Genomic DNA, 22658 nt, shown 5'->3' with positions numbered 1-22658 from the left:
CTCCTAGGCCACCTCTATTATGTGTTCACTGGTCTATGTTATTCCAGTGTGTAGACACTGGGCTTCCTCTTGTTTGCTTTCCAAGTCCCTTTGCTTAGGCTGGGTCTGACTCGGGAGTTTCCTTATCAGCCCTGTGCAGGCAGCTCCTGTGCGGCTTATCTCCGAACTGCAGAACATCCCCCGTCCAAAGAGGGCAGGAAATCTCTCTCCTGCAGGGGAGGGGAGAGGGAGGGAGTGGGGAGGGGGCTTGGCTCAGGCTCCTTCATCAAAGCAGCTCCTTCCAGTGGCCAAATAGCGCCTGTCAATAAAGAGAGGTGGCCGCAGGGGGAATTTGTAAGGAACGAGGTAGCAGGAAAAGCGGGAGCCTAATTGATTTGAAGTCCCCAACCCAGCAGCAAATAACAATAATAATTATACGCACGCTCTGGCGGAGGGAAGCCGAGGAGGAGAGAGGAAGCGGCCGCGAATCATGGCCCCCGAGCATGGTAGCCTGCAGCAGCCATGTGGCCGGCTTCAGGGGTAGAGTGCCTGGACAACACGGGCCGCTCACCTTCTTCCAAGGCTCTAGAATCAGAGCCTGGGACCTCCTGTTTCGTCTTTGAGGGGACCCCTGTGGCACGGCTTCTACATGCCCCCACACCTTGCCACCCAGGCCTCTTTACAGCCAGCAATCAGGTGACACCCCATTTCACCTCGGGATCCTCCGGCCATCGGACGGGGTTTCGCGGCCTTCCTGCCGGCCCTTCTGCCACAGGGGATTAAAAATGACCGCCTTGGTTGACCTTTGGAAGAGGAAAGATGGCTTTGGCCCGGTGACATCTGGCAGGTGAGGAAAGGGGCTTTTGGGGAGTGGCGGGAAAAGGATGGTTGGCATCTCCCTTGGAAAGAAAAGGCAGAGGGGACTGAGTTTCAATGATTTTATTTTAGCAAAGACGGTTGTTAAGGTCTTTTGATTCATAGTTTGCCCAGAAAGGACCGGTGGTTCCTTCTCTTGCAATTTGTTGTTGTTGTTAAACAAAAACCCATTCTTACTCTTGTGGTACACAGCGCCGTATTTTTTTCTCTTAGACTGAATAGCTTGTATGTTTTTATGGTAATTTTTTTACTGTATCATCAGTCCAGAATAAGGATGTCTAGGAGCTCAATTAATCTTAAGACTATTCTTCCTCCAATTGCCCTTTTCGTGTGGGGAACTTTTTGTTCCTGATGAATTCTTCGTCTCTCACCAACCCTTACTGCCTGACTGCTGATCCCACTGCTAAAATCTAATTTAAGAAAAGAAATGGCATCTGTAAGGCCCAGAAAACATAACTGCAGAATGGAATTTTCACAGCAATCCGAAAATACATTTACAAGCCAAATAGATTTTGCATTGAAATCCAAATCCAGTTCTGTATAGTAACTAGAGTGGCATCCGTCGAGCAGCGCTGATCTGTCACAGGGTCCTCCTTCATTTTTCTATATGGCAATTACAGTTAAATAACCACCACTAATCAATAGGTTTGAAACTTCCACCTGCACTCCCGTTTGAATTTCAAAGATTCCTGTGATCTCTGTGCTTATCCTGGAAATTATCGCTGTTGTTATTTAAGCTGCTGTGATATCATTCGTTTGCTCGGCAATCGCATCTCTTATCGTGCCTCATCACCCACATGGTTTCCTACCGGAGTGCAATTTGTAACAAAACTGAGCGATTATGACTTCTTGCTTCACGTTTCGAAGACCAAATTCAATGCTGTGGCTCATTCGTGTTTTCTACCAGATTGACACAGTGCTTTTTTATCTACAATTCCCTGCTCCTTCTCATACAGAAGATGAACTCACATGCCGTACAGTCATCTCTGTAAACATGTAAAATAGTCATCTATGTAAAAAGAAAAGAAAAGTGTGTGATATATTGTTAATGACATGCACAGATTTTTTTAAATTTTTATTTTTCTTGATATGATACAACACTGTAATGGCATCAGCATTTTAAAAATAAGAGATGCATATTCTCCCCTGAATTAACAGTTGTTGCAGTAAGGGCCTCTTCAGACATTACACACTTCCTCAACGGCAAACACTTCCATGTAGGAAAATTGTGCGTGTGTGTGAAAATTGTGTTTAGATTGTTGTGTGTGACAATTGCACACATGCCTGTCTCACGGTGAGCACACGTGCAGGTGGTCTTGGCTCCCAATGTATGTATTTCCCACTGCATGTGAAATGGTCTCATACTGAACTGCCACATGCATGACAAATATTTTGTGCTTTCCACATACACCCCCCCAAATGCTGGAAATGCATTGATCCTGGAAATGATGCAAAGAGTCAGCAAGCTTTATCTTTACAAACATTCCTCTCTTCAGGAAAAATATAATTTACTTATAATTATATCTACAATATAAGAGAGTGTGTGTGTGTGTATAAAATCTCCCCTTCATTACATCAGTAGTCCTAGGGCAGTTTCTAACCTCTGTTAAAAATACATTTAAATAAAACTACCAACCAAAAGCAAAACCCTGCTGCAGCAGTCGAGAGCAATAACAATATTTATTACGTATATATACATTCATTATTAAAAATTTATACACATCCACATAATACCATGTACAAAAACAACATATAGTATCTATCTTTTAATTACGGTACTTGTGATGTACAGTACATGACAAACACTGGGGCCACAGTCCCTCATAGGGTTTTGTACCCGTTAAAGACACCGATTTAAATTGGTTTTAAGTCCTCCTAACTGTGCTATGTATGACTATGCCAATGCATGTGTTAAGAAAACCGAAGGCAGGAACTTAGCGTGGTAATATAACATTTTTAGGATAAAGCAATAATCCAGAATCCCGTTACCCTGAAATATTTGGATTTAAGTTAGTTTCTGTTTCATTGAAAGTCAATGTAACTAATTTGGGGCAAACGAAGAAACAATTGATTAAAGTAAGTCATGGATTGGCTGTATAAGGTTTAACCAGTACAGTATACAGTATACTTATTTAAAGTGGATTTTTTTCCCTTCAATGGGGGGAGGGAATAAAAAGCTGAATAAATGCCCTGAACTTGTGGGTGTTCAATGAGCTCTGCTTCTCAATTTTAGACACCGTATACTTTGTTGTCCTTCTTTCTTGTGCTGTCCTCCAGTTTTAGAGGAAAATATTGAAGGCAAAATGAAAACATGTGACAGTCGACGTCCCTGACTTGTAAATCCCAGAACTGTGGTTTGTTTTTTGGTTTTTTAAGCAGCCTGTGTTTTAAAAGTCTGGTGCGTATGAGTTGAAAGTAGCTCGTAATTTTTGTCTGTGTGCATGCATAAGAATGGCTTTGAAAAGGCCTCAGATGTTGCTGATTGGGACGCCAAACCCTCCTGATGACATTTGCAAAACCATTTCCTCTATTTCTCAAACATTTTTATCGCCTGACACTCAAACAAAGGACTGTGGCAGCCACTCAGAATAAGCATTGTTGTCATTTTATCTCCCTTAGCTCAGTTACCTGCGTTGCAAAATATCATCTCATCCCATCTCAGTCATGATTCTTAATCCAACATTTTGTATGGGGAGTCCAAGTGAGCCAGGCATCTGAGGAGAGCCGGGCCTTGTGGACGGATATGTTTTTAAAGCCCTGAATACGATGGCATTTTCCTGAGCAGGAGTTCACTTTGTAATCAGAGCAGTTTCATAATCTATTCAGAAAAAGGACAATAATAATAAAAAAAGAAACCTGTTCCCAAGTCAATTACTATTATCAATCAAAGCATTTGCAAATTTCCTTATTCACAGTTGTGCACCACCTGGCTCATATTTGCATGTTTAAATTTGGACTCGGCTCTCTGCAGAATTTTGACCACTGTGCATTATTTCTAGCCGAAAGGGCGACATGAGGCGGGAAAACGTAAGGGAGAGTCAAGTAGTTATTTGGGCCCTTAGAGAAGAATTCCTCCTCTCAATGCACTGGGCAAATTCTGACTACACATTTGCAGTTGGTCTTCACAACCAGGGAGCCAAAGCATTACAAAACGGGCTTACTTCTTGTGCAGGTACGCCAGCATATTTCAACTCTCTGTTTTGGTTCCAATCTATCTGTAGATTGGAGATCCCTTCCAACCACACAATTCTACGATTCTACAACTTCTTATCTGGCATATTTGGCCATTAGCAGATAGATCGAGCGTTTCAGCAGCATTCCGTTGCTTCCTGTCCTCGCTGGTAGGCAGAGCTTGAGAGAATGTCTCTTCCTCTTTCATAACAGAATACAGAGGGTCAGCAGAGCCAGCCCTGTCATTCAACAAAGTGAATTGGATGCTACAGGCAGCACATGTTTGGGGTCAGAGGAGCAAAGGTGTTATGTACTGAGTTGAATAGGATCCAAACTGCAGCAGTCTGATTGGTCCTAGAACAATAGGATTCAGAATGCAGCAGTCTGATTGGTCCTAGAACAATAGGATCCAAAAGGCAGCAGTCTGATTGGTCCTAGAACAATAGGATTCAGAATGCAGCAGTCTGATTGGTCCTAGAACAATGCAGCAGTATGATTGGTTGGCAGGAACCACCCAATCATGCTCCAGATAGAAGTGAATCCACAACCTGATTGGCTTACAGTAGAATTCCGGAATTAGCCAATCATGTGCAGCCCATTGTGTAAATAATGTATATAAAGCAGATACTTTGAGGGGACTTCATTCATTCCTCCTCACCACTATGAGCTGAATAAAGAGCATGAAATCACTTTGCGGCTCTGAGTATATTTCAAAAGGCAAAGACTTTGAGGGCAAAGTTTTGTGAGTTGTCAAATGCCCTGCCCTTTCCTGCTCTCCTGCTGCCATGAGACCTCCGGGTACAGGGCGCTATATCAATTCAATAAAAATATTTTTTTTTAAATTGCTTGTAGGTCTGGTGGAAGATTCCCACAGGCATCTGGTTGGCCACTGTGAGAACAGGATGCTGGACTAGATGGGCCATTGGCCTGATCCTGCAGGCTCCTCTTATGTTCTTAAGATCAGAAGGTTGGCGGTTTGAATCCCCATGACGGAGTGAGCTCCTGTTGCTTGGTCCCTGCTCCTGCCAACCTAGCAGTTCGAAAGCATGTCAAAGTGCAAGTAGATAAATAGGTACCGCTCTGGTTGGAAGGTAAACGGCGTTTCCGTGCACTGCTCTGGTTCGCCAGAAGTGGCTTAGTCATGCTGGCCACATGACCCAAAAAAGCTGTCTGCGGACAAACGCTGGCCTTCGAGAGACACTGTTTCGTTCTTCCCCTCAGCTCCAAAATAACCTTGATCCTGCTGGTGACGTTGATGGGCAGAGGGTTCAGAACTGATGGAAGGATAGTCCTTTTTCACGCACAATGTGTATCAGACTTATGGAACCGCAAGATATGGCGATACCACTCATTTAAACACAGCTAGGCAGAAATGTGGGTTGCCCTCTCTGCCATTATTAGCAGCCATTGAAAACATCACATTCAGCGACAGGGAGAGTAGACCTCTGGCTACAGAAGAGCAGGCTAATGGGTGCCTTGTTTTCACTTCCATGCCTCACCGGTAAGTTTCCAGAGATACCAGGTCTTATCTGCCCAGGGTCTCTGGTGTGTTCTCCATTTTATTCCATGTTGAGCTTCATTGATAAGCCAGTCCAGGCAGGGCTGTGGCATTTGTGGGCTTGCTGTGGCCAAGCACCCCTCATCTCTTAGAGCAGTAATTCAAGGCTGTTGTCCGAACCACCCAGACCTTCCTGATTTGAAATGGGAGCTGCATCTCTGGGGGAAAGCCGTTCCCGGAAGACAAGCCCCAGGAGAGACTAGCCACGTGCCCCTTTTCCGCAGTGAACGGCAGGCTCTGCCTCACATTTCACATGTGCCTCGTAGGGCAGCCGACGGGTGCAAGCAAGTGGTTTTGCTACCCCCATGCATAGCCTGAACTGGGGAGAATCTCCTTGTGCTGGAGAGGAAGATAAATGTAGGAGGCAGGCAGGAGGATTATCAGTGCTAAGACAACTTCTCTGGACCCTCCCTTTTCTAACGGTTTCCTGGACTGAGCCTTTATTTTTTTGCATGCTCTCTCTAGGGTTGGAGGAGAGAGGCAGTTTCTTACCAACATCCAGAGACACCCCCTCCCCTATTGATGACTGAATCGCTTATTCTGAACCAGCTACTGTGTTTTTCTGTTTAGGGGTTCGGTTCCTGATTCTGGGTGCTTCCAGGGGGGTGTTTGTTGCCGACGGGTGCTCATCACACATGCAATTAATTTGCAGCATCCACACAGCATCCTTGGCATTGAAATATCAACTCAACTCATATTTCCCGCTCTATCTCAATTTAACCTGATTTTTACACTTTCAAGGAAAAATCCTAGGGTGTGTGTGTGTGTGTGTGTGTGTGTGTGTGTGTAAACACATTGCCATCAACCTGGTTGCAATAGCTGAGTGACCTGTTCACAATACTATTATCCCTTCGGGAATAATTTTCATGGAAAATGTTTGACCAATTGTTTTTATTTTTGGAATTTTTTAAAATAATATCTAAGAAAAAAGGGAATAGCCTTCAGGCTGAGTTTCGATTTCAGTGAGCAGGAGGGCAGGGGGAAGACTCTCTGATCCAGTTCTGAGTTTAGGTCCAAGTTCAGTTCTTCTCCTTCTTAACAATCACAAGGGCTATGGACAAATATACTTTAAAAATAAATAATTAAGGTCAAGATTTTCAGGAATTAAAGTAGACTAGGAGTGTTCCCGTACTTGCATTATTGTCCCAAGACAGTTCCCTCAACCTCTGCAGCTATTGCACAAGAATGGGAATTCCATGAATGGTCTGGAGGCAGAGCAAAACTGCAAACAGTGAGTCTATTCCAACCCCCTGCAGTGGCGTACCGTGGGAGGAGGCTACTGGGGTGATTGCCCAGGGTGCAAAAATCTTTCAGGGCGTGTCTCTGCAGTTGCTGCCCCAACCGAAGGCGCTCCCCATCCCTCCCACCCACCAGCCTCACCTGAGCAGCACACTGAGCAGGAGCTGGGAGAGGACGGGCCCTTGCATTCGCCCAGCCACACGGCGAGACTCGTGGCCATGGCAGTGGTGGTGCCCCAGCCCAAGGAGGTGCACACACATGTCCCGCTGCTACACTGCAACTCTGTCTGGCAGCAGCGGCAGAGCTGCCTGGAGGTGCTGGTTTGTGGGCACAATACTTGCCTTGGGAGGTGCAATATTTTCCTTGCCCTGGGTGCTGGCATCCCACGCTACGTCACTGACCCCTGCAGTGCAGGAAGCGCAGCTAAAAGATGGCCAGCCCAAACATGGTCAAATGTCTTTCTTGGGGAACTGGAGGGAATCCCTAAGTGCACATTACAAGAATGAGAGGCAGAGGGAATGGGAGCAGGGATGAGTTAAGTTCTTTCAGTAGACAGGCTCTCATTCCCAGGCAGACTTGCACCCTTGCCCCCCCCCCCATAAATTAACCAGCAGGGTTTCTGACAAACCTGTGAGAGCCTTGGAATTCTGATTTATTCCTAACTGAAGGGAAAACACAACACTCTGCACCCCCATTCAGCAAGCAAGCAGGCAAGCAATATGAAAAAAATGTTTGTAATGCATGTCACCATTTTTGTAGCTCGACCTTTTTCACTGGCTTGTTGAACTGATCCAGGCCAGCCAGCCATTACCTGACTGAGGTTCAGGGGCCTTAAACCAGGCACAGGCAAACTCGGCCCTCCAGATGTTTTGGGACTACAACTCCCATCATCCCTAGCTAACAGGACCAATGGTCAGGGATGATGGGAGTTGTAGTCCCAAAACATCTGGAGGGCTGAGTTTGTCTATGCCTGCCTTAAATATATAAATGCATTGGGGAGAAAACTGTTTTCCAGAAACCCAGACCTGCTCCCCCCGTTTCTTGGCTGAGCATGGAAGCACAGGAATAGCCCCCTCCCCCAATACAGAACATTAAAGAAACTCACACAAGGCTGTGGCCAACCTCCCACCCACTGCCTGTGGCTCACAGCATGACCGCATTTATGATTATCTGCTGAGAACGTCTACCTCAATCGAACCACACCATCTCTCCGTGACAGCTGGGGATTCCCCACACATCAGATTTTCGTAGACACCTGTGATAAAAGCCCTCAGAGAATCACAGCCATAGTGAACAGCAAGATCCAGCAGCTTTTGCTGCCCCCCCCCAGATCACAGGCCCTCCAAGTGTCCCTATTTTCCAGGGACGTCCCTAATTTAGAGAAGCCATCCTGGTTTCCAATTTGATCCTGAAATGTCTTGCTTTTCCTTAAAGGTAAAGGGACCCCTGACCATTAGGTCCAGTCGTGTCCGACTCTGGGGTTGCGGCACTCATCTCGCTTTATTGGCCCAGGGAGCCGGTGTACAGCTTCTGGGTCATGTGGCCAGCATGACAAAGCCGCTTCTGGAGAAACCAGAGCAGCACACGGAAACACCGTTTACCTTCCTGCCGGAGCGGTACCTATTTATCTACTTGCACTTTGACGTGCTTTCGAACTGCTAGGTTGGCAGGAGCTGGGACCAAGCAACAGGAGCTCACCCCGTCGCAGGGATTCAAACCGCAGACCTTCTGATCGGCAAGTCCTAGGCTCTGTGGTTTAACCCACAGCGCCACAGCGCTTTTGCTTAGGATGTCCCTATTTTCATTGGATAAATGTTGGAGGGTATATATGTTGAAAGCAGCTCAAAGTGGCTGGGGCAACTCAGTAAGATGCGTGGGGTATAAATAGTAACATATTCACTATGGAATGGGACATCCCTATTTTCATCAGAGAAATGCTGGAGTGGATGAGATCACAGGACTGCTCATCTGAGCACTGGCTGCAATGTTACCCAAATGTGATTGTACCATAGATTCCTATACAGTCGTACCTTGGATCCCGAATACCTTGGTACTAAAACGTTTTGGCTCCCGAACGCCACAAACCCGGAAGTGAGTGTTCTGGTTTGCGAACTTTCTTTGCAACGAATGTCCGATGGAGCTTCCACTTCTTCCAACTGGCTGCTGGAGCTTCCTGCAGCCAATCAGAAGCCGCGGTTTGGTTTCCGAATGTTTAGGAAGTCAAACGGCCTTCTGAAACAGATTCTGTTTGACTTCCAAGTACGACTGTAATGAATGGCATTATGAGAAAGGCAGTTTCATTTTCAATTGGTTTCCTAAAGTCCCCTAGCGTGGATTTTGCCTTTTTTGCAGCTGACCTCAAGGTCTTGTTCCTGGTCCGTCACTGCCAGTTCTGACCCCATGAGTGCATATGCGAAATTAAGATTTTATCCTTTTGTGTGGACACACGTCTACAATGAATTGCATTTGCCATTTTAACCACCCATTCGGAGAGGTCCTTTTGGAGCTCTTCACGATCTCTTTTGGGACAATTGGGTATTATCAGGAAAATTGGCTACCTCACTGATCGCTCCTAACTCATTTATGGACAAGTTTAAAACCAGAAGTTTCAATACAGATTATTTCTACCTGTCTCCACTGGGAAAACGCATGTTTTCCTGCTTCCTGTTTCTTAACCAGTTACTGATCCACAAGAGTCCCTTTCCTTTTACTCTGTTATTGCTAAGCTTGCTCAGAAAACTTTGGTAAGGTACTTTATTTTTAAAAAAATTAAAAATCAAAATATCAACCAAATCCCCTCTATCTATATGCTTGCAGCTCTTCTTCAGGCACTGCAAGTTTGTATTGGATAGCATGCAGATATACACTGCTGTGAGGTGATAAATTGAATGATTCCTATTATTAGATCTTGTAATAGTAATGCCTGAGTAGACATATGGTCAGAGTTGGCCTCTGGATTTATGGCAGGATCCAGGCTCTATGTTTGAGTCTGTTGTGTGGCCTGCAAGTGGTAGTGAGGCAGACGTTTTAGATCAGGTTTAGTTCCCAAACTGTGGTCCATGGACTCAGGGGCGGACTTTGGAAATCTTTGATAATATAGCACCTTGTGTGAGGCAAACATTTGGTGCCCCCAAATGGAACTTCTCCATTATGGATCTTCTCCATTTTGTGCCCCCACAGCTCAGTGCCTTTTGTGGGGGAATCTCCTGCATCCCTCTAAATCTGGCACTGCATGGATTAGCAATGCCCTGTGAGCATCATTTGGGTGGTTCATGGCATTTTCGTGGATTGATGGTTGAAGATGCAAGATGTAAGGGACCCCCGATGGTTAAGTCCAGTCAAAGGCGACTATGGGGTGTGGTGCTCATCTTGCTTCAGGCTGAGGGAGCCGGTGTTTGTCCACAGATAGTTTTCCGGGTCATGTGGCCAGAGCCGTAGCTTGCGCCCCTGACAGAACTGTCCAGATTGCGCCCCCTAGCCACTGACAAATTAGCTCTTCTTTCCGCCTCTCCTCCCAACCCCCCCATTCAATCCACCCTCGATTTAAAACCTTTTCTTATGAGGAAATAATCAATATTTTTATTTATAGACATATTGATGGACATTTTTTAAACAGTATTGCGTGCGCCTCCTTGCCTGCGCCCCTGGTGGGGGCCCACTTCACCACCCCCCTAGCTATGGCCCTGCATGTGGCCAGCATGACTAAACCGCTTCTGGCACAATGGGACACCGTGACAAGTGCCAGAGCGTACAGAAACACCATTTACCTTCCCGCCGCCGTGGTACCTATTTATCTACTTGCATTGGTGTGCTTTTGAACTGCTAGGTTGGCAGGAGCTGGGATAGAGCAATGGGCGCTCACCCCGGCGCACGGATTTGAACCGCCAACCTTACGATCAGCAAGCCCAAGAGGCTCAGTGGTTTAGACCACAGTGCTACCCACATCCCTATGTGAGATGGCAAATCCATCGCATAAATAAAACATTCATTGAGTTTTAACTGTGTTTTTATTGCTGCTTTTATTTATTGCATTTTAGTGTACAGTGGTACCTCGGGTTACAGACTCTGCTGATCCAGAAATAGTACCTCGGGTTAAGAACTTTGCTTCAGGATGAGAACAGAAATCGCGCAGTGGCAGCAGGAGGCCCCATTAACTAAAGTTAAGAATAGTTTCAGGTTAAGAACAGACCTCCAGAACGAATTAAGTTCTTAACCCGAGGTAACACTGTATTACAGTTTTAATTTAAATGGCAAGGCATTAAATGCAATGGGTGGAATTTGACATCCCACTGTGACGAATCTTCCGCTGCAAAAGTGTTTCAGCTGGCCTTGGCGAATGATCCTCCCTCTCCTCCCTTGTGCGCTGTGCAGGGAAGAGTGCAAAAATCATGAAGCATCTAGTGCAGTGCTCTAGTACAATAAGCAGAACAATAAGCAGAACAAGTATTAAGTGGTCTGCCAAGGCCCTCAGTTATTTTCACATGGTCTGTATGGGAAAAAACAGTGGGTTTAGATTAATGGTTTATTTGTAAGGAAAGACAAGGACAGACACCCAAGGCCTGTGTGGCAGAAGCATCATTGCCCAAGATGAGCTAAAGTTCATTGATGAAACATCGGAGTGGTTTTAGCTGGTAACTCTAGGTGGGAAGTAGTGTTCTGTCACTTTCTTACTTGGATCTATTCTGTAGTAAATTATTTTGCTTTTTCAGCCTCCCACCCACCCCCCCACCAATTCGTTGGGTAGTTTGAGAAAAGTCTGATGTCAATCCCTGTCACAGCTCACCACAGGTTTTTGCTTCTCCTGTCCATGTGGACTCTAGAACCTGGAATATGTATACAGTGGTACCTTGGGTTAAGTACTTAATTCGTTCCGGAGGTCCATTCTTAACCTGAAACTGTTCTTAACTTGAAGTACCACTTTAGCCTATGGGGTCTCCTGCTGCTGCTGCTGCCGTGCCACCGGAGCACGATTTCTGTTCTCATTCTGAAGCAAAGTTCTTAACCCGAGGTAATATTTCTGGGTTAGCAGAGTCTGTAACCTGAAGCATATGTAACCTGAAGTGTATGTAACCCGAGGTACCACTGTACTTGAGACATATATCATATACAGTCGTACCTCGGCTTAGGAACTTAATCCATTCTGGAAGTCTGTTCTTAAACCGAAACTGTTCTTAAACCGAGCCACGCTTTCCCTAATGAGGCCTCCCGCTGCCAGTGCCCTTCCACCATTCAGCTTCCATTCTTGGACTGAGGTAGAGTTTGCAAACCGGGACACTACTTCCAGTTTTGTGGAGTTCGTAAACCGAATAGTTCGTAAACAGAGCTGTTCTTTAACCGATGGTGATTCTGGTAATGCTGAACCAAATCAGCATACCGTTGCAAACTGGTGACTTGCCAAGCTGAAATTTTGCAGCTATCCCCTTTCACTGTGTGACAAGGCGAGTGAGAAAGGTCCAATTTTGTTGTAGCTGAGACAAGTCACCCAGGTCCCTTGCCCTCTAATCAGGATTAACAAAGTTCTCTTCTTCCCTTTACAAAAGTGGACTCGTAAAGATTATGGGACGTCTCGAAGAAGAGTGGTTATAGCTTCTCATTTGGGGAGTGGGAACTGTTTTGGTTGAAACTTGAGAACGCATTATGCTCCCTCCATCTGAAACACATTTCTAGAAGTAAATGTTAATGCTCCATTAGTGCCTAAAACCCAAATATTAAACACTGAAAACTAAAAGTCTGAAAACGAGGAGAATCTGCTAACAACATTTACATAAATACATTTCTCCTCCTGCTAACAAACTAGTCGTTGCCAAAAGAACTGGCATCCCTCATGATGGCGTTTGTGACTAAATTTCTGAAAACCAGGCAACTAGGATCGCAAATAATCTGGTTTGCCTCATCTCCAAAATTCAATTGGGTTTGTTAAGCGGCTTAGTTTAGGGGACCCACCACCGGCTTCTGCGATGCCCACATTTCATGACTTGTGGGAGTAGCTGGTTGGTTGGTGTGATTTGATGCAGTCTTCCTCACTCTCATTCTCTTCTTCCCACAGATGAGAAGCGAAGAAAAAATGATGGAGAAGCTGGAGACCCCTCAGCCGCCGGTTGCCCCAGAACAGCAAAACCCGCAGCCACCAGTCTCCCCAATTGATATCCCCTCCCCAGCTACTGGGGGGGATGAGGTTGAGGCCACCCCATCGCCCACAAGCCCCACCTCTTCCTCCCTTCCAGCCAAGGGGAGCCCTTCTCCTCCTGAGCCTCCCCCGGCCCCATTACCTCACAACGTCCCGGTCATCAGCCTGAGCTACAGCAGCAAGCCCCCCGCCCACGTTGAGGTCCCCACCACTCAGCTCACTGCCCTGCACCCCATTCCCAGCCTCTTACAGCTCTCAGCTCTTCCGGCTGGCCCTCCTCCTCCCCCTATGGCGAATCTAGCCGGAGTGAGGAGCCCCCTTTTGGCCCCACAATACCAGCCTCAGTACCAGCCCTTTCTCAACAGGTAAGTCCTGAGTGGAACTAATCAGGTATGCTGGGTGGGGAGGGTGGGAAGAAAACCCGGCAATGGAAATAAGCCAGCAATCGGAATGGGGCATAGCTGTCAACTTTCAGATTTGAAAGTAAGGGATCGGCAGCCTCACCTGTCCTGCGGACAGTCTACGGGATATCTAACAATCCGGGATAGCAGCGGGAAGCAGCGGGAAACGGCGCTGGAATAAGGGAATTTCCCACAAAAAAAGGGAAGGTTGACAGCTATGGAATGGGGTTGAAGTTTGATTCTGTTCACATTAAAAGGCGAAACTACTTGAGTTGCGCTTTCTGGAAGCGCACTGAAACGTAGCCGTCCTTCAGAATTCGTTACTGCTCTTAAATTTTGCAATGCAAAATTCTCCAGCACATATCATTTTGTAAGAATAACGTATGAAAATGCATTATATTGGGCGAAATTGCCTAGGAAAATGTACATGTTACAAGAAATTCACACCAAAGTGCTGACGAATTTTCAAGAGAAATTATTATTACCGTCTTGTCCCAAATATAAGCCGTACCTTTAAAATTCGGGGGGGGGGGGGAGAGAAAAAGACAATACCCGAATATAAGCCGCTCCCTTAAAATTCCGCAGGCACTCACATCCGTAAATGGCAAATGTAGAAGAAAATCCTATGGGTATTAGAGAGGACACGCAAGTGGTTTAAACCCCTGTTTGTAGCACCATACATGCAAATAAAAAAATCAATACTGCACTGTCAAATACGGGGAAAGCGATGAATGACATTAGAATTAATTGCACAACAGTCTCAAGCTCGCAAATTGGCAATAAAATATTTTTTGTTCCGTTTTACCGTATGCCTGTTTCAGCAGTGATATCGTAAAAGCCAATTTTTGTAAAGTTACGAATTTATCTTTTCACGGTTGGAATTTGGAAAAAAAGTGACAGTATGGTATTAATATTATTATTATTAGGGTTTGTAAAATTGCAAGCTGATGTGGAAAGGTAGAGAACTGAAGACTGCAAAAATTATAAATGGGCAGAAACCGAAATTGGCATATTTGTCCTTCCCTAATCAGTCCCAGCCTAGACCAGGGGTTGTCAAACTTTTTGGACCAATGGGTATATTTCAGTTTTTTAGAGAGTACCAGAGGCACTGAGTTGTGCCAACATTGGGGGCGGTGGCATCGTGCATGTGTGATATCGCACGTGGCACCAGCACGCTGGGCTCCTCAAAGCGTCCAGTGGACATGTATACCATTGTACCAGAAGTGAATTGTTAATCTGCCTGATATTTATCTAATGCACAGCAGGAGACATGCCTAAGCCTCTGAGCATTTGCCTTTTGGGCCCTCTTATTTGCAGAAAATAACATCTAGGGGCTACCTAAGCTCAGGCAAAGCCACTGCAAGAAAGTTGCATCCTGGTTGTTAGGGAAAAAGGAAGGGTGATCTTAAAAAATGCCAATGACCAGTGAGTAAGACATACAGTCATACCTTGGAAGTCGACGGAATCCGTTCTGGAAGTCTGTTCAACTTCCTAAGCATTTGGAAACCAAAGCATGGCTCCTGCAGCCAATCGGAAGCCCCGTCGGACGTTCGGGTTCCAAAGAACATTTGCAAACCGGAACACTCACTTCCGGGTTTGCGGCGTTCGGGAGCCAAAACGTTCGACTCCCAAGGCGTTTCGGATCCAAGGTACGACTGTATGTTTAAAACAAGGCTGCCTGTGGAAGAACCATCCTGACCTCTTCTCTTCTCTCTTTAGCATCTACATTGGCAGCTCTGGGACTTTTGGCCTCTTCCCCAACAACCGCCTCAAGCGGAGGCCGAGCCATTATGAACAGGACATCACGGAGGGTGAGTGGCTGTGGGGTAAACCTTCCATGCAGGATGGATGAGAGAGCGTAGGAAGAACCGCCCATTTTACAGGATTGGGGACTGAGGCTGAAGTGTCTTTCTCAGGAAGGCTGGCATGCTCAGCGGAAGAGGGATGTGCCCCCAAGTTGATGCATTTTACCCACCCACTTACCCTTCTCTGCTTATTTGCCCAGGTCATCAGCCCCAGAAGGTGGCACGCCGGGTCTTCACCAACAGCAGGGAGCGCTGGCGGCAGCAGAACGTCAACGGCGCCTTTGCTGAGCTGCGGAAGCTCATCCCTACCCACCCGCCCGACAAGAAGTTGAGCAAGAACGAAATCCTTCGCCTGGCCATGCGATATATCAACTTCCTGGTCAAGTTGCTGAGCGACCAGGCCAGGTCAGCTGGCGGGGAGCCTCCTGAATCAGAAGCGCCTATCAATGGCACCCCGAGGACTCCCTCGCCACCCACAGCACCCATAAAAATGGAGCAAGGGACCGTGGAGCCAGTGACTGTACTGGGGGCAGGAGAGCCGCGGTGATGAAGAGCTCTCTGCCCAAATGTGTGCAGCCGTTGCTTCTCTCCCTCCACACGCTCAAACAGTGCCAGACAGCCACATGTGTAGACTGAAGCAGCATTGAAGCACCTGGACCAAATCTCCCTTCTGGGCACTAGATGGAGGACTTGTGATGTGGAGGCTGCTATGACCTTCTGAGGATGAATACTTGGACCAGGACATCCAGCCATGCCCACCTGGTGGCATAAAAAGCAGAGACTTCTTTCTGAGGAGGAATTAGGAGCGGGGCTTTTTATGTTCATGTATCCAGCTTGGCTTGTTTCCAGAATGACCCATGAGAAGGTGTGAGGGAGCCTGGTTTGTATGAGACATAACTCTCCCGCCCCCATCTCCAGTGAAGTGGGGCCCCTGGGTGGGCGAGGGGGACGTTCTTCTGTGTTTTACCTCTGCTCAATGTGCACCACTTCCAAATCCTCAAGCCCAAGCATCTATTTTGTGCAGGGTCTTTAAATTGAAATTTGAGCCCGGACAAAGGAACGGGAATAAAATCAGGGTTAAGGGGTTGCTCTTGGCGTTGGAACTGGGGGGGGGGAGTGGCAGCCTTCAGCTCATAGGCTGAACCCCTTTCCGTTGGGAAAACCCTTCATCACAGGGCACAGGCTCAACTCCCTCTGTAAAAGCCAACAAGAGATGGAGGGAAAGTGGCAAGGGGGGAGGTATTGAGTAAATAAATGGGCAGAAGAGAACGGGTTAGGCAGTCCCTCTCTCCCCACCAATCGTCTGCTCATGACTGCAGCCCCTTGTGGCTTTTCATTAAAAAAAGCAAAAAAGCTGGAAGACTATTATATGCATCTGATATGTCACGTCTGATTTGACCCTTACTAGCTCACGCTGGGTGGAATGCAACAAAATTTAACTCGGAGTAAAACTTTGCTGCCTGCCACCCTCTGGATTGTGGGCAGGGGTTTAAAGCACTGGAATAGGGGGGGAGGGGAAATCCTTCAGAAAGAAAACAAGGAAAAAGCTGGGCTAGCACTCTCCTCCCCGACATCCTTATAGGGATCTTTTGTAGGGATCTTTTCCTTGTTACTGCATTACCTGCCGTCCGCACGTGATATACCTCACCGTCGGAGAGAACCAGGCCTATTGATGCTTCTTTCTTCAGCTCACAGCCATAATATTAGCGGCCTCAGTGGGCTGCAAGAGGAATTACCCAAGTCTGGGGTTTGAGGGGCTTTGGGTGGGTGTGTTGGGACAGATGGGCGTTGCCACAGCAACTGCTGTGTCACTGCTGGTGGGCCGGTGCCTGGCTTGCGGTGGTTGGGCTGTTGATGGGAGCCTCACAGCTTCAGGAACTGCTCCCCTTCCTGGAAATGGAAGGGCGGTTTGTGCTGAGTCAGTGTCCAAACCTGCCCCACACTTTCTGGGCCTCCTGCCAAAACCAAATGTGCCAGTGGCAGATCCAGGAGGGTGGAAGGTCCTCCTAGGCTGCTGGTTTTTATTGCGTAAAGGAGAAGGTGAAGAAGAAGAAGAAGAAGAAGAAGAAGAAGAAGAAGAAGAAGAAGAAGAGGAGGAGGAGGAGGAGGAGGAGGAGGAGGAGGAGGAGGAGGAGGAAGAGCCTTCTGGATGGGGGAGGGAGTGAGCGAAAGAAGGAAGGACAGAGAAGTATGGCGACAGCTACTGCTTATCTGAATGCACCAGCACCCAGTGGATCGCCAGATTAATGGGCCAAGGGGATGGCAGTTTTTCACAGCCATCCCTGCAGGGTGAGCTCTTGCCCCCATTGGATGTTTCAAATGGCCAGTGCAGCAGGGCTGCCCTGGGCTAGGAGATCCATCCATGTTAAGGCCAGGAGATATTTATGACCTGGAGCGTTCATGCTCTGTCCCAAGAAGAGAGAAATGTTAAAGCTGAAATCATTCCGCAATTAGACAAAATACAGACCAATCCTTTTTAGTGCAATTTAACAAGTACTGCATAATCTTGCTCAATGTGCCTGCTGTGTTCTGAACCTTATTTTCCTCCCACCCACTAAATTGGAGCTTGTGTGTGTGTCTGTGTGTGTGTGAGCATTGAGATTATTTTTATTACTCCTAGGAATTGAGGATGGAAGAGGTTCGGGTAAGTGAGAGGCAATAGGGAAGGAACGTGTCCTTGGCAGCCCAGAAGTGGGGGCTGGGGTAGGAGAACAGAAAACTATTCAACGCACCAGAGTTTTGCCTTCTGAGTCTACACTGCCATAACTGTATGTTTGAAATCATGAAGACTGGAGGCCTGCTGAATTCTTCCAGGGGAGCAGTTCTCTTAGCCTGCAGCAGTAAACAACAACATGCATGGCAGCAAAGAGACTACCTACTTTTGTGGTGGTGCAAGTTTCCACAGGCAATCCCTGTTATGTGCTAGGAATCATTCCAAATGCAGAGAGATGAACAGCCCTGGCAGACGTCACTGTTTTCTGCTTAGCTGTATTTTCAGCCTCATTCCCATGGCTAAGGAGTTTCTTCTGTAGCACCTTCCTCTAGGTTTGGAGAATCGGGATGCTTCCTAATGCGAGCTTTATGTTGCAAATGGGTCATTCAGTTCGGGTTCTTCCGCGTGTTTGGCACGTCAGCTTCTACACATGCTTATAATTTCAGTCATGGATATTAATTGCTATTCTGCAGCTTGTGGTTCACATGAAATGGGAAGAGCATGATGGAATGTAGCCTGAGGTGGGGTTTTTTGTTTTTGGCCCCTCACTATAGTCATTCTGCAGTTGCACTCCACTGACTTCTATTCTGGCTAGGCACACTGGTATTTTCTCTGTGTGTGTGAGCACTTCTAAAGAAAAAAATTCGCAGGAAGAGAGCAAGAGCAAATGTAACCAGACTTTACATTTCAACAATGGGCAAAATGGATATGTCTACTGTGACACTGTGGTCTAAATCACTGAGCCTCTTGGGCTTGCTGATTGGAAGGTCGGCAGTTCAAATTTGCGCAAGGGGGTGAGCTCCTGTTGCTCTGTCCCAGCTCCTGCACGTTAGTGCAAGTAGATAAATAGGTACCTCTGTGGTGGGAAGGTAAACGGCGTTTCCATGTGCTCTGGTTTCCATCATGGCGTTCAGTTGCGCCAGAAGCGGTTTAGTCATGCTGGCCACATGACCTGGAAAGCTGTCTGCAGACAAATGCCGGCTCCCTCGGCCTGAAAGTGAGATGAGCACCACAACCCCATAGTCGCCTTTGATTGGACTTAACTGTCCAGGGGTCCCTTACCTTTTTTTACAAGAGTGCTAAAGCAGTATTGCACAATATATGAGAATTATTATTATGAGGAATTCAACATTGTGCTAAGTTGATCATTCCATCAGTGTAAGCTTTTCAACTTGCCAGATGGAAAGATCCCTCCTCTTCTCCCCCGCACCTTGTTCTGGGGATTCTCCCGACCCTTGTGAGCCAGTTTGGGGGCTGCTATGAGGAAGCACAAGAGAAAGAGAGGAGGAAAATCTCCATTTGCTGCCGGGTATTGTTAGGTGAATTCAACATTTCGATGAGTGCCCTCTGTTTCCACACAGCCTACTTCTGTGCACTCCTTGCATGAACAGATCTGTGCAAGACCTGCGACAATAATTTAAAAAATGCTTGGGGGCTGCTTGCCACCCCACACGGGGGTGGGGTGTGTCTGTGTGTGCCAGTCTTCCCGTCCCAGCCTTCTCCAGCTGACCTTTAACTTTAGCTTAAAGCTCCTCAGAATCGTGTTGCCTCTTCTAGATCTTTTTTCGAACTTCTCCAAGGGTTTCCTGAGGCAGGAAGGAGATCTGGGGGACATGGAGAGAGATTTTGGGCCCTTCTAGACATCCTTCTTATTGTGCATTCATGGTGATTTCTGTTCTTGGGGGAGTCACACAAGATCCCGATTTCAATTCTGTTTGTGGTTGCAAAGATATTGGGGTAGTCATCCTGTCTCATTTCCAGTCAGCACATATCCTGTAACTTCCTGCTGAAATCCTGTGACTTTTCATAGCACAAATGTCCTGGGTTTGCCCGTTTTTGTCCTGCTTTTGTTGTGCTATATCTCCCCCAGACAGCAATAATGTGGTGCCATTGGGGAAGCACCGCAGAACAACTAATAAAGCAGAAGGGATCCACGCAGTGCTTTTTTTCTTAAAAAAATGTTTAGGGGTACTCTCATTTTGACTCAAGAAAATCACCATTTTATAGTTAAAATTGGGAAAAATAAAGACAAGTAAATGGTAAAGGTAAAGGTTAAGGGACCCCTGACCATTAAGTCCAGTCGTGGCCGACTCTGGGGTTGCGGCGCTCATCTCGCTTTATTGGTCGAGGGAGCCGGCGTATAGCTTCCGTGTCATGTGGCCAGCATGACTAAGCCGCTTCTGGTGAATCAGAGCAGCGCACGGAAACACCGTTTACCTTCCCGCCGTTTACTTGCACTTTGCTGTGCTTTTAACTGCTAGGTTGGCAGGAGCAGGGACAGAGGAACGGTAGCTCACCCCGTCGTGGGGATTCAAACCGCCGACCTTCTGATCAGCAAGTCCTAGGCTCTGTGGTTTAACCCACAGCGCCACTCGCGTCCCTACAAGGACAAAAGTACAAATATCCATGTCCCCCCAAATTAGCGTCCCCCCAGAAAAAAAGGAAGTGGATCCACGGCTAATGCTGCGTTCAGAATATGTTGCAGAATGCACCTGCAACAAAACACCAGTCTGGAAGAGTCCTTAAAAAAACAGAGCAGCAGCAGGAATGCACACACATCCTCTGCCACTTGCTTTCCCTCCCAAGAGGGGAGATTCTTGGAAAGGCTGGCAAAAACTGAAAAGAGATTTAGGTCTGATCTGACCACCTGCTCCTCTGAGCAACATGACCAAAGCCTGCAGTGCTTTAAGTAGAAGCTGCAGAAGGCTGGGAGAAAGGAATTAATTTGCAGAAAGCTTGGCACATACAACTACAGACCCTTACCTGGTCAAGAGCACTAAGGAGCCCAGCTCCAACCACCTATTTTTATTATTACAGATCTATTAAGTCAGAATTGTAAATAAATAAAAAACAACAACCAGGCAAACTACAGCTGAAACCTTTAAGTTGATTGTGAGTGATTGAGGTTGAGGGGGAAAACCAATTAACCAACAAACCGTATACCCTGGATATTTCCTGCCAAGCTCTGCCCAGTGGTGTGGACAGCAAACAGCAGAAACACCATTAATACTGTGAGTGAAAAAACAGATGTGCAGAGCCTCATGTGCCAATCACACACATGGAGAAAAATTGGATCTGAAAGACCTGTTCTGAGATTGTGCCTGGACACAGCTTCTCTCTATGTGTGTGTGTACTAGTTTTTAACAGATGTTGAAGACCAAGACAAGCCCAAGACATTTTGGCGCCTGAGGTGATCCACAAAATGGCACAAACACACACCAGGGAAGATCATCATCGGGGAAAAGCGGGGAATAAAGATCTACACTGGGAATAAAATCAACCTCACCTGGCGGCTGGAGCGGGAATCAACGGCTGTTGTGTGGAAGTTGGAAGGAGCCTGTTCTGAATCACACCAGGCGGGCGCATAGCCCAGAGGGCAGCTCCTGCCATTTCCTCCTCAGTGGTGGGAGATTAGCTGCACCTCCTATTTACCGAGAGACTGCTATAGAGGCAGCACTGAAAGGAGGCTACCGAGGAGGCAGGTCCAGCCTCCTAGGAGCCTGCCACTGCAGCATCGGTGGCAGCGGTGGGTAATGCATTCCTTGGAGGCCAGATCTGCTGCCCCTGTGGATCCTGCCACCTGAGGCGGTTGCCTCACCTTGCCTCATGGGTGGGCCAGCCCTGTTGAAGACTCTTCCACAATCAGCGAGCAGTGAAGTAGAAATGGTTAAAAGCAAAAAGCAAAAAACCAGTGTTTTTACTAGCCTTCTTCAGATACATTTTTATAAAGCTTAGAATAAAACAAGGAGCAAGTCCTGTGCAATGAGACTAGCTGATTTTACCGCCAGTCCTCCTGCATCAAGCTAATGGGCGAAATCCATTTTAAGCTGAATTTTTCAAACATGCAACTTAATCCATTTGACCCATCAGTGCTCTATTTGCTACAATTATATCCTGCCAAGGAACCCAAGACAGCCCATGCGTTGGCCTCACCCATTCCGTCCACATCACAACCCTGTGAAATAGGGTTAGGGTCTGTGTGACTTCACCTGTTGACTTCTGAATTTATTAGTTCATTACCAGGAAGCTACGACAGCCCTGGTGCATGAACTAGGTTTTCTGCGGTATGAACAACTTCTTTTAGCTATGAATGGTACTTTACCCTTTTCCTTCACAAGTTCATGAGCTCTGTTATTTCTTTATTTGGCATGTGTGGGCAAAGCATCCTTATTAACATTGTCCAGGTATGCTTAGCCTGGAGAAGAGAAGACCAAGAGGTGATATGATAGCCATCTTGAAATATCTGAAGAGCTGTTGCATGCATGATGGAGCCAGGGGAGTGTCGGTTTGCTAGCAGCGCTTGCTGTGTTTTGGGAAGACCTGGTGCTTTATCAGACATCAACACCCACTAGCAGCCACCACAGCTCACACTCCATCACTTTAGGGATGAGCATACCTTGCACATGTACTTCCTGAAGTTAATGGAGCTGGTCAGGGTTGCTGAGTTGAGCCTCAGTAGAAGAAAACTACAGTGGTACCTCTAGTTGTGGACATGATCTGTTCCGGGGTGCCGTTTGCACCCTGAAAAGTCTGCAACTAGAGCGGCACTTCTGTGCAAGTGCGGAGAGCGATAGAGCACTTCTGTGCAAGCGCGAAGAACGCTTCTGCACATGCGCAAAGCGCACAGAACGCTTCTGCACACGCGGTGAAACCCGGAAGGTTCACAAGCCGAAAAGACCCAACATGAACCTAACACAACGCGAGGTATGACTGTACCATCTCCCTGTGAACATGTCTGTGTGGTGTGTTGGGGCCTCCGATCAGTCGCCCCTGCAGCCCCGAACTCATG

The 22658-nt window shown here is 47.0% G+C and overlaps 1 protein-coding gene across 2 annotated transcripts; it reads left to right on the top strand.

Moving 5' to 3' along the window:
- The first annotated feature begins 277 nt into the window (after positions 1 to 277).
- On the top strand, positions 278 to 19803 carry LYL1 (LYL1 basic helix-loop-helix family member). Of its 2 annotated transcripts, XM_083593974.1 has the most exons (6): positions 278 to 826; positions 4240 to 4329; positions 4744 to 4993; positions 12870 to 13315; positions 15071 to 15162; positions 15357 to 19803. In XM_083593974.1, exons 4-6 carry the CDS (start codon positions 12870 to 12872, stop codon positions 15701 to 15703), a joined length of 885 nt encoding a protein of 294 aa, XP_083450100.1. In that variant the 5' UTR covers positions 278 to 826; positions 4240 to 4329; positions 4744 to 4993; the 3' UTR covers positions 15704 to 19803. The 2 variants fall into 2 exon arrangements, with proteins under 2 accessions (XP_083450100.1, XP_083450101.1); XM_083593975.1 differs by lacking the exons at positions 4240 to 4329; positions 4744 to 4993.
- The last annotated feature ends 2855 nt before the right edge of the window (positions 19804 to 22658 follow it).

The sequence above is a fragment of the Podarcis filfolensis genome, assembly GCF_964270895.1.
Source record: "Podarcis filfolensis genome assembly, chromosome: 17".
NCBI lineage: Eukaryota > Metazoa > Chordata > Lepidosauria > Squamata > Lacertidae > Podarcis > Podarcis filfolensis.
This window is presented reverse-complemented; position numbering and strand designations above follow the sequence as displayed.

Excerpts from the sequence above, each read along its gene's own strand:
- LYL1 (XM_083593975.1), top strand. The coding sequence starts at position 12,870 with ATGAGAAGCGAAGAAAAAATGATGGAGAAGCTGGAGACCCCTCAGCCG. Across the intron at positions 13,316-15,070 it reads TACCAGCCCTTTCTCAACAG|CATCTACATTGGCAGCTCTG; the intron begins GTAAGTCCTGAG and ends TTCTCTCTTTAG. Across the intron at positions 15,163-15,356 it reads TGAACAGGACATCACGGAGG|GTCATCAGCCCCAGAAGGTG; the intron begins GTGAGTGGCTGT and ends TTATTTGCCCAG.